This window comes from Nematolebias whitei, chromosome 22 (assembly GCF_014905685.2).
Source record: "Nematolebias whitei isolate Nwh7 chromosome 22, NemWhi1, whole genome shotgun sequence".
Classification (NCBI taxonomy): Eukaryota; Metazoa; Chordata; class Actinopteri; order Cyprinodontiformes; family Rivulidae; genus Nematolebias; species Nematolebias whitei.
The window spans coordinates 21,816,802-21,827,385 of NC_056519.1; the positions used below are offsets into that span (position 1 = coordinate 21,816,802).

Below are 10,584 nucleotides of genomic sequence, written 5' to 3' on the forward strand. Positions count from 1 at the left end.
CGGAGGCTCAGAGGGGACAGAGCTTTTTCTGTTGCTGCTCCAAGACTGTGGAACGATCTCCCACTTCCATCAGACGAGCTCCTTCACTGTTTTAAAACTCTTTTAAAAACACATTTTTACTCCCTGGCTTTTAGCACACACTGAATTTTTCTCTGCACTGTTTTAATTATTATTTTTTTCATCCTAATGTTTTAACTGTTTTATGTGTTTAAATGTCCTTGATTTTATATGTACATCACTATGGGGCAGCTGTGGTTGTTTTAAAGGGCTTTATAAATAAAGTATTATTGTTATTATTAACAATACCAAATGAAAAACATTAGAATACAGAAATTCATGCAATAAAAAGATTGGTGTACACTTTGGACAAAGGATACCTATAAGTTGACATCATAACTGAATGCTAATCTGCCCACATTTAGTGCCATTTAAACTTTCAGAATATTTTACATAAAGATTACTAGTTTCTTTTGACCTACTAGATTTACAAAACTTGAAGAAAAAAAATCTGAACATAATTTTTAAATGAAACCTACGAAGCAGTAAAGAAATTCATTGTTTATTACTTTCATCCTTTACGGTGTATTTGGACAGGAGTGACGCTCGACATCCGTTAAGGGGTGCTACAGCGCCCGCTGCACCCGCACTTCCTGTCACCATCAGTTTGCTCCTTAGTGTCTCAGTAGGCTTTGATTTTTGGTGACAAACTGCAAAGGAGTTTCCAAAATGTTTTGAAACGTGCACAAGGTCACAAAGAGTCTCACTTTGGTGTTGCGCGGATTTTCAACAAGTTCAAAACGTTCGGATTTTCCTTAAAATAGTCCCAAAGCTGTTACGGGCGTCTGGAACTTTCCTCCGTTTGTTTTTCCTGCACCCAGATCACCAGAGCAGGATGTTTGAGCAGCTTGTCCTGAGCTGGTTCTGCTAAAGGTTTCTTCCTCATGAGGGAGGTTTTTCCTTTCCACTGTCGCCTTCACGCTCAAGATGAGAGTTCTGCGATGGAGTTAAACTCAAAGCCGTCTGCTCCTCAGATAAATCATGTTTAATTATTATTTTTATATATGAATGTTTCTGTTCAGTGCCCTGAGACGACTTATTGATGAACGCTTTCCCACAATTATGTCTCTCCTCTCCAACAGCTTCCAGTAAGATCCATTTGCAATGTTATCTTTGAAGGGTCATTGATCGCCACCGTCACCTCAAGAATCGAGATCCATTTCCATCCCATTGATTTGAAAAGTCCAAACAAACGAGGATCCGTGCATAACTTTCTTATCTCTCTCTTTCCCTGAATCCAGGCATGTCTGAGAAATTCCTTCACAAACTTTATCCAGTCTGACGACTTCAGTGCTTAAAAAGCACTGGGGAAAATATGTTTTGTGTGTTATTGATCAACCAAAACCTGTCAAATGTCTCAAGAACAAATGGCCATTTAAAAAGTGTTTGTCAGTGCAGGTAATAAACCTTTTGAGTGGCAGTGTGGGTGTTTAGGTGTGGAGAGGAGGACTTTTTCCTCTTGCAGCTGTGACTAAAACATCAGCTTTGTTGTCTTTTCTGAGTCAGCTTCTCTTTGTCCAGCTGGTCAAAGGACAAGGACTTCGTCACTCACATCCAGACTCTTTTAGCTGATAGGGCATCCGTGTCATCAAGGATCCTGGCTTCAGGGTAAAGGTTAGGCGTGAAAGTCCATGTTGAGGAAATGGTGGAAGAACTAGAGGATTATAAGCTGTGTCCTCATCTGACCTCTCCATTTGCAGCCTGGATGCTGGTGCATGCACAAAAACGTGACTCTAATAAAAGAACAATTATAGACAAAGAAGAATGTCTGAGCCTGTCTGGATAATAACTGTTATAAATAAACTTTCTCATGCCACAGGTGGTGAACATTTATTTAAAGCCAAATCAAAACGTTTTTTTTTTTTTTATGGTTCTTCCCCTGTCATTCTCTTTATATAAAGTGACTATTATGCACTAAAATGACTGCGTTTCATCAAAGTGCGCTATAAAATTGGCAGCAAATCGTTAAATGTGTCATTATACCCAGAATGAGTCAGTGGTGCAGCCCAGTCTGCAAAGATGCGCTGACGTGCGTCTGTGCACGTAGGTCCGGGCTGCGCAGTCTGCAGGCAGGTAGTGTGCAAAAAACTTCATCCATGTAAAGTGGAATTATTCAAGTGGGTCTGAAATGTTGCGTTTTATCGTTAAATCTTTTCAGAAAACAGTTATCTCACACACAAAAAAAAGGCTTTTTAAATTAAGCAACAAATGTTTTTATTCAATCATAATAGAGATAATAATTAACACTGATCTCATAAATAAAAGGGGGCGCTTTAAATAAAAAATCTAAAGCACAAAAATCAACTTTGGAAAATAAAAGGAGAAAACGATTCCAGCATATTATACATCAAATTAATAACAATAAAATAAACTTACAAACAGTAAATTTATAGGTTTTATTCAATTACTAAAAGTAATGTAGCGACTCGTTAATTTTCGCTTGTGATAAAAAAAAAAAAAGAGCTTTCGTTTAAAACGATGCTAAAATTATTAATATAGTTCACCACCAGGCGGCGCTGTAGCAGCTCCTGGTCTTTGCGCATGCGTGAATGAGTTTGACGCTGCGCAGTCACGTTGCCCTCGAGCCGGTCAGGCGTGGTTTAAAAAGCGGATGTGAGCCGCAGAGCCGGCAGATTAGTTCGGTTCAACGAGGTCGAAGAGACGCTGCGGAGCGAACGACGAGAGGACGAAGCATCGGCTGGTTTTTTTTATTAAAAAGGGCGGAAAAGAGAAGCTTTGAACTAAGCTCGGAATCTGTGAACGAGTCAGTTCCGCTGCACGGTTTGCTTCTTTTTATTAAAGCTTCTAACTAAGGAATGCCAAGAGAGCTGACCCAGAACAGAATCCAAAAGATCTGGGTTCCCACCAAGGATGAAAGGCGAAAAGGTAGAGAATATATTTATCTTGTGCATCACTCTTTGATTACCTACAGCTCTTTGGCTGCCTAACTCCTTAGTTTTTTAGTATAACGATGTATTTTAATGTAACGTAATGTTTGTTAAATCGCTGCTGTTGCCGGAATAACGTGTTAAAGTCAAAAAGAAGAAGAAAAAAATCCTCTTAGCACCTGCTGAGTTTAGCTACACCGGCATTTTAATTTCCTAGCATTGGCGGACTGATCCGCACACGCGCTACGTCACCATGGCTACCGTTAATCCCCCTCCTACCTCTATTCCGGAACGTGACGCCTGAGGTGGTTTTTGATTGGTCGGCTGCGCTTTACGTACAAACGGAGTGACGTCACGCCGTTGCTGCTTCATATCGAATATTAAAAAAAAATGAAAAGGGGAAAAAGAAAATCACGTTTAATGTCACTGAAAATCTTTAAAGGGAATATTAGTTGTTGTAGCTTGTTCAAGAGGTACGGAAATGTTTTGGCTCCCGTTTTAGACAATAAAATGACAAATGATGCAATTAGTAGCCCAAAATGAGCAATTATGTTGCACATTGCTACTTTTGTTTTTAGGGCTACGCATAAAATGGTAAAATTAAACTGAAACCGTACACGTAAAGAAGAACAAATAAAACGCTGGATGCATTTCACCTTTTATTGATAAGGACACATTTCTTTAATCTAAATAAAATAAAAAATGGAAAACCAAATCAGATTTTTATTTAGGTTTAAAGACAAATCCTTCGAGTGTCTTTCAGTTTTGTGCATTATGGCATTTCTTGTGTAGTACAAACTGATTAGCAGAGCACTGCGAGTACAAACTGGATCTCTCGGGGGGGTCATCAGAACATGAACGTTCCCTGTTGACACCAACAAACAGTGACTGGAGGGAATAAATGCGAATTGTAAAATAGGAAGACAATTTATTTTTAAACAATCTGCCCAAAATATTGCACATTTTTTGTGCTATCGTTTCCTCATTGCTGATGTGGATCAATTTAATCGTCGTTTGCGCGTCTGACTACAGAGACGCATGACATGGAAAAAACGTTTCCACAAGCCTGAGGGATTTGTCCCGGCTCGCATAGTGGCTCACAAAAGTGGGTCGACTGTGCAGCGAGGTGAAAGTAAAAGGTGAATCAGGTGGCAGCTACATTTTGGTTGTCGTGCCCTGGAGACTAATTGAAATTATAGATTGGTCACATAAAAGTTAAGTCGGGTCATGTGGATAGATTCTTTGTTGAAATTCTAGATTAGTGATAAACCATGATGTGCTTCCTCTCTGCAGCTACTGGCGCCCCTCATTTAGCCAACCCTCCCACCGTCATTGTGATGGTGGGTCTGCCGGCTCGGGGCAAGACGTACATATCCAAAAAACTCACCCGCTACCTCAACTGGACCGGCATACCCACCAAAGGTAAGCAGGACTTGAGTTCAAGTGCTCAGAAGTGTCACTTGCACAACAAGATGAGCCTTAAGTAGCTTACCAGGCCGCGTCGACTCGTGTTTCTACCTCCAGGACACGGCGCTCTTCTCATGTTTGTTTGTGTTCATAGTTTTCAATGTCGGGGAGTACCGCCGGGAGGCCGTCAAGAACTACAGCTCCTACGACTTCTTCAACCCCGATAACGAGTCCGCTTTCAAAATCAGGCAGTAAGTCCACTTCCTCACAAATGGCAGATAGTGATTTTTTTTTTTTTTTTTTTTAATTATTATTTTTTGTTGGACTTTATTCACATTTTGTGTTTTTGTTATCCAGGCAGTGTGCTTTAGCAGCGCTGAGAGATGTCAAGTCCTACTTGAAGGATGAAGGAGGCCAATTAGCAGTGAGTTTCCCCGTTCATTTTAGGTTGGGCGTAAGGATGCACGAAATTATCGGCATGGTATCGGCCAATATTGGCGATAAAGTTGAATATCGGCCATTCCATCAAAATAACTCAGATTATAAAAGGTGCTGTTTTTTATTTTATTTTATTATTTTTTATATATGTATAGATTATTATAATGTAGTGGCTTAATTCCACAGTAGAGAAAGCTACAGTATGTAGTCTTTGTAAGTAGGTCTATAGAGAAAAAATATCGGTATCGGATATCGGCCAAAAATCTGATTATTGTGCATCCCTGGTTGGGCGCTTTTTCTTTCATACTGAGACTGAACCGTCTCGATTTTGTTTCTTTCAGGTGTTTGATGCTACCAACACGACGAGAGAGAGGCGAGAGTTGATCCTCAAGTTTGGCAAAGAGAACGGTTTCAAGGTATGTGTTGCTATGGCAACGGAGCAGCTGCAATACACTGCAAGACGTTTAAACAAAGACCTCTTTCTGTTCAGATATTCTTCATCGAGTCCGTGTGCGACGATCCAAACGTCATTGCGTCGAACATCATGGTGAGTCATGAGAATAAGTCTCGTTTCGTTTTTTTTTTTTTTGTTTTGTTTTCTTTCCTACTTCCATCTGACCGTTTTTCTCCTTGCACAGGAAGTGAAGGTGTCCTGTCCAGACTACCGCGACTGCAACAAGACTGACGCCATGACAGATTTCCAAAAGAGGATCGAATGCTACAAAACTAGCTACGAACCTCTGGACCCAGATCAGCACGACAGGTAAACCTCAACCTTCATTATTTTCTGTACCCAAAACAAACCTTCAGACAAACCAATCTGTTCCTTCCTCCTCCAGGGACCTCTCCTTCATCAAGGTCATAGACGTGGGCCGCCGCTTCCTTGTCAACCAGATCCAGGATCACATTCAGAGTAAAATCGTCTACTACTTGATGAACATTCATGTCCAGCCGCGCACCATCTACCTGTGTCGACACGGGGAGAGCACAGACAACCTGGAGGGGCGGCTGGGCGGCGACTCGGGCCTCTCGCTGCGCGGTCGGCAGGTAACGAAGACAAACTGCAGAATACGAGAAAGTTCTGGGCTTTTCCTTACATATAAATATTGAATGCTGAACACTCCCCACCCCCCCCGCTCGCTGTAGTTTTCATCCGCCCTGGCTCGGTTTGTGGAGGAGCAGCAGCTGAAGGACCTGAAAGTCTGGACCAGCCAGCTGCGCCGCTGCATCCAGACCGCCGAGCACCTGAGAGTCCCGTACGAGCAGTGGAAGGCTCTCAATGAGCTCGATGCTGTGAGTGTCATTCAAAAACGGCCCACATCGCACCACTCGTCCCCAATCTGACGCACTCAACTGATTTATTTTTAGGGGCTGTGTGAGGAGATGACGTACGACGAAGTGAAGGAGAAGTTCCCTGAAGAGTTTGCACTTCGAGACGAGGATAAATACTACTACCGCTACCCAGCTGGAGAGGTACAGGAGCAGCATGGAGTCATCCACTACCATCATCTGTGTCTGCAATAACTAAAACTGATTCCTGATTACAGTCCTACCAGGACCTGGTCCAGCGGGTGGAGCCTATTATCATGGAGCTAGAGAGACAGGAGAACGTCTTGGTCGTGTGTCACCAGGCTGTCATGCGCTGCCTGCTTGCGTACTTTTTAGACAAAAGTGCAGGTGGGTACTACAACTCCCACAAGCCCTTGCATCTGAAGTGTCTGCATTGAAGTTGTGAGCTAAACTGCAACACCATTTGTCTGTTGATCCAGATGAGATGCCCTACCTGAAGTGTCCCCTCCACACGGTGCTGAAGCTCACCCCTGTGGCCTACGGGTGCAAGGTAGAGTCCATCTCCTTGAACGTGGAGGCAGTGAACACCCACAGAGACCGACCTGAGGTTAGTGGACTTCAGCTACTTCCTACATCTGTCAGAAAACGTACCTGAAGCTAACCTGGGTTTAGCTTCCAAGTCTAAAGTCTTTAAATCGTTTCACATCCTGCAGGAGGTCAAGAGAGGTCCTGGTATTCTGATCAGGAGAAACAGTGTGACTCCACTGACCAGCCCAGAGTCGTACATCAAGAAGCCTCGAATTGAAAACCTGGACGAAGCTCCGATCCAGGAGCTGCCAAACTCCGTGGCGTCGCTGGCCCTCTGCAGCACCCAGCACATTCCCCTCACTCTGACTGGACCGGTGAGTCCCAAAACAGGGTTTGGGCGGTTTGGTATAGACTTAAAAAGTGAACGTTTGATACACAACAGCAGTTTTTAATAAACGTCAGAGAGCAGAGTGGGTTTTTGTGCTGCTCACACACTTTTTCAGCATGTAGGAGAAAAACTAATAAAATCCAGGCTCCAAAGAGACGTTGGTGCGTTCACCAGTTTGGAAGTAACTGAGCGACGAATGCAGCTGATCAGGGTTGCCAGATAAATTTTAAAATGTCTTCTTTACCCCCCTCCTCTCCTGTGCACATGTTCAACAAACACAACACACCTCAACTTCGAGTATCTTTACTCAGCACATATGACAGTTTAGGTCAAAATACTGTCATTTTAAAGCCGCTGTAATTTCTTATCTGGCAACCCGACTGACATGGAAACCACAGCGTTTTTTTTGTGTAAACCAGCTAATTTTTTATTCATTACCCCCAATAAACACTGAGGGGAAAAAAAACTGTTTCCAGAGGTTGTTCTCATGTAAACAGGGTCTTATAGGTAGGTCACTTTGACTTGGACATTTTAAAAGTAGCTCCATGCTGAAAACGTTTGGACACCCCTGGTATAGACTGATGATCTGTTTGGCTGCCTTGCTGTCGGTGTCTTCCTTCCATTCTGTTCTTGTGGCCTTTAGCATTTTTTTTTGCTGGACTTTTACAATACTACATACCAGTAGTAGTACTACATAATTATTTATTTTAGTTGTTGTTTTTTAGTAAAGCCAGAGTTGACTCATGGGGAAGGATGTAATGGGGAAAAGGGAAGTGAGCATACTTGTTGTGGGTGGACTCCAGACCTAGTATCACATTCTTCTGATTCTTCTCTGTTGTCACTACTCTCTGCTTATTCATGCTGACTATCCTGTTTGTGGTCTGTGTTGAGATGCACCATCCATTATCTAACGGTGGTTTCTCTCAACACTTTCACATTTGCTTCATAGTTCCCATACCAGCTTTATCTATAGAATGCTTTAAACACCTACAGGACCAAAGTGCTGTGCACGTAATAAAACAGACGATAAAGACTTTATTAAAATCATTAAAAGTCAACATCACGGATGGTGTCGAAGGCCAGGGATATAGTTGTCCCTGCAGAGGCAACAAAGAAGTTAAAAGGATTTATAACTTATTTAGGCTGCAGACTTGTATTTAGCAGCGCCACAAATGGAACATGCCAAACCAACCCCTGCTAGATTAAATGCATTAAACGCTTGATTCACTCAAATGTGAATTTAATTGACTTTTTGTTGGGGGGAGGAGCTGAAAGCAACAAGTTGATTTTCATTCCAGGTGATAAACAAAGATCAGAGCAGAACTGGCCGGTTTGAGCTCGTTCTGCAGACCCATTAGAAAGAAACCCCTTCAGGGTGTTTTCTGTCAGTTTCAACCATTTAGTTCACACGCCCTAAAATTTAAAGTTTTCATGCCCTCTAAACATTTCTTGAAAGAAGTTGGTCAGCTTTATTTGTTGGAGGATGGGGTCCCAAAGGAGCCTAACCCTCATTTTTGTTTTTTCTTTCAGAACTTGAGGAGCTCGTGTGGTTGCCAGGGCCTCCTGCAGTCCTATTAGAGGATGGACCAACAACTCTTGAGGCGATGAACCGAATATAAAATGAAACGAGAGGCAACATTTCTGACCGTAAAATATCTGCATCACAGACACGCCACTGTGCTTTTTAACGTAATATCAGAGCAAGACTCTTAACTTTGTCTTGATGTCAGGATGTTTGGAACTTTTGAACCCTGGGATTCATTAATTGATGATTTTTATTTTTTGTGACAATTCAAATGCCTCTTTAGGGTAAATGTTTTCTTTGGTTTATTTATTTTAGATCCAGACTTTTTTTTTTTTTTTTTTTTTTTTTTTTTTTTTTTTTATCATGACTGTATGGCTTAATTAAGATTTATTTAGTTTATATTGTTAATGTCATGATTTCTTTGTACGTTAACAAGCTCCAAACAAGCAATATTTTGCACAGTGATTTTTTTTTTTTTTGTATTTTATTTTATTTTTTCTCTCCACTAACTTTGTCTCGTCTTGGCAATGTTTCTTGCCATAGAGTGCCTGTAGTGCTTGGAGCCAGAGCTTTTCTTGCAGTTTCTCCTAACTTAACTCTTGAGGAGAAACGTAACATTTCACCTAATACACTCTACATATCATTTCCATATTTATCTTTTATTTTGTTTAGTTTCAGTGCCACAGTGCGTACAGTTCTCTTTGTTAAAGGGAAATATTTACTATTTTGCTGTCATTGACTGCTATGCACAAAATGAAGCATCTATATTTTTGTTACACTGCGTGCTGTTGATAATATCTTTGTAAATGTTAATGTACATAGAGTAAACCTGAAATGAAGACATGACTTGATTCTCATGGGAGTGTTTTTTTTTTTTTTTTTTTGTAATGGGTGGAATGTGTCAAGGAAAAGCTTATTTCTCTCAGTAAAAAAAATGTTAACGTCTGCTTGATATACTTGAAGTGTTTTTGTAAGACTTTTTATTTTATTCTTTATTTATATTTATGTAGTTTTTGAATGAGTGGACTGGGTGTAAGGGCTCTTATGTGAGTACTACACAAGTCTCATGACCAATAAAGTCACTTCAAAATTTTTAATGTCTCTGCTTATTTGTTAGTTGAACTGCCATTTTGTGTTTCCATTTATGAAGATAATCTACCAGGATGGAGATTATAATGGATATTTTTCATTTATTACCATCTCATTAATGTCAAACGAGTCGCAGACTGCCATGCATTTAAGGATTTTCAACTAAAAGCAATATACCTGGTCAAGTATGTTGATTCAAAACCTGGAAAAAGAACTATCACATCAGGAAACCTCACTTGGAAAAGGGAAACCAGGGCACCGCTGAAGCTAGACCTGGGAGGCATTCGTGAACACCTGGTGATTGAGCCTTGGCTCGGCTGGGCCAAGCTTGAAGAAATGACAGGAAGCCACCCACCTATACGTGGATCCACCACTTGTGAGGAGGTCCGTAGGGTGATGTGCATGCTGGGCAGCAGATGAGAGACGATTTCTGGCTATGCCAATCCCTGGTGGCATAGATGAACTCTAGGAATGTAGAACATCTTCACACTGGTGGGTAAGGAGTTGGAGCTTGTGTGTGAGGTTGAGCAGTACCAACTAGATATACAGTAGTTGGGCTCACCTCTACATTCAGCTTGTGCTCTGGAACCCAACTCCTTGAGAGTTGACTAGGGAGGGTGTGGAGATACTCTAAACCCCGGCTATGTTGGCTCTGGTGAACGAGAGGGTTGTCTCTCTGTGGCTTTGGGCTGCAGGAAAGAAGGCTCAGACTGCTGTTTGTGCTTATGCACCAAACATCAGTTAAGATTATCTGGCCTTTCTGGAGTCCCTGATGGTGTCATGGAAGGGGTCCCGGCTGGGGATTCCCTTGTTCTACTGGGTGACTTCAATGTCCATGTGGGCAATGACAGTCATCTGGAAGGGGGTGATTGGAAGGAACAGTCTCCCTATCTGAACCCAAATGGTAGTTGCCATTTGAACTTCTGCAATAGACATGGGTTGTCCATAACAGACACCATGTTTGAACATAAAGT

General features: G+C 41.7%; 1 protein-coding gene across 1 annotated transcript; it reads left to right on the forward strand.

Annotated features, from left to right (window-relative positions):
- The first annotated feature begins 2,873 nt into the window (after positions 1 to 2,873).
- On the forward strand, positions 2,874 to 8,744 carry pfkfb3 (6-phosphofructo-2-kinase/fructose-2,6-biphosphatase 3). Its single transcript, XM_037695818.1, has 14 exons — positions 2,874 to 2,943; positions 4,239 to 4,367; positions 4,507 to 4,603; positions 4,710 to 4,776; positions 5,132 to 5,206; positions 5,281 to 5,337; positions 5,429 to 5,553; positions 5,630 to 5,837; positions 5,937 to 6,083; positions 6,159 to 6,263; positions 6,338 to 6,467; positions 6,560 to 6,687; positions 6,794 to 6,982; positions 8,527 to 8,744. The coding sequence occupies exons 1-14, from the start codon at positions 2,874 to 2,876 to the stop codon at positions 8,572 to 8,574; spliced, it is 1,575 nt and encodes a 524-aa protein (XP_037551746.1). The 3' UTR covers positions 8,575 to 8,744.
- Positions 8,745 to 10,584: the final 1,840 nt, after the last annotated feature.

What these genes read in the sequence shown, in the direction of transcription:
- pfkfb3 (XM_037695818.1), top strand. Translation starts at nt 2,874, where the DNA reads ATGCCAAGAGAGCTGACCCAGAACAGAATCCAAAAGATCTGGGTTCCC. An exon ending in GACCGGCATACCCACCAAAG is followed by an intron (nt 4,368 to 4,506) that starts GTAAGCAGGACT and finishes TTGTGTTCATAG; the next exon opens with TTTTCAATGTCGGGGAGTAC. An exon ending in TCATTGCGTCGAACATCATG is followed by an intron (nt 5,338 to 5,428) that starts GTGAGTCATGAG and finishes CTCCTTGCACAG; the next exon opens with GAAGTGAAGGTGTCCTGTCC.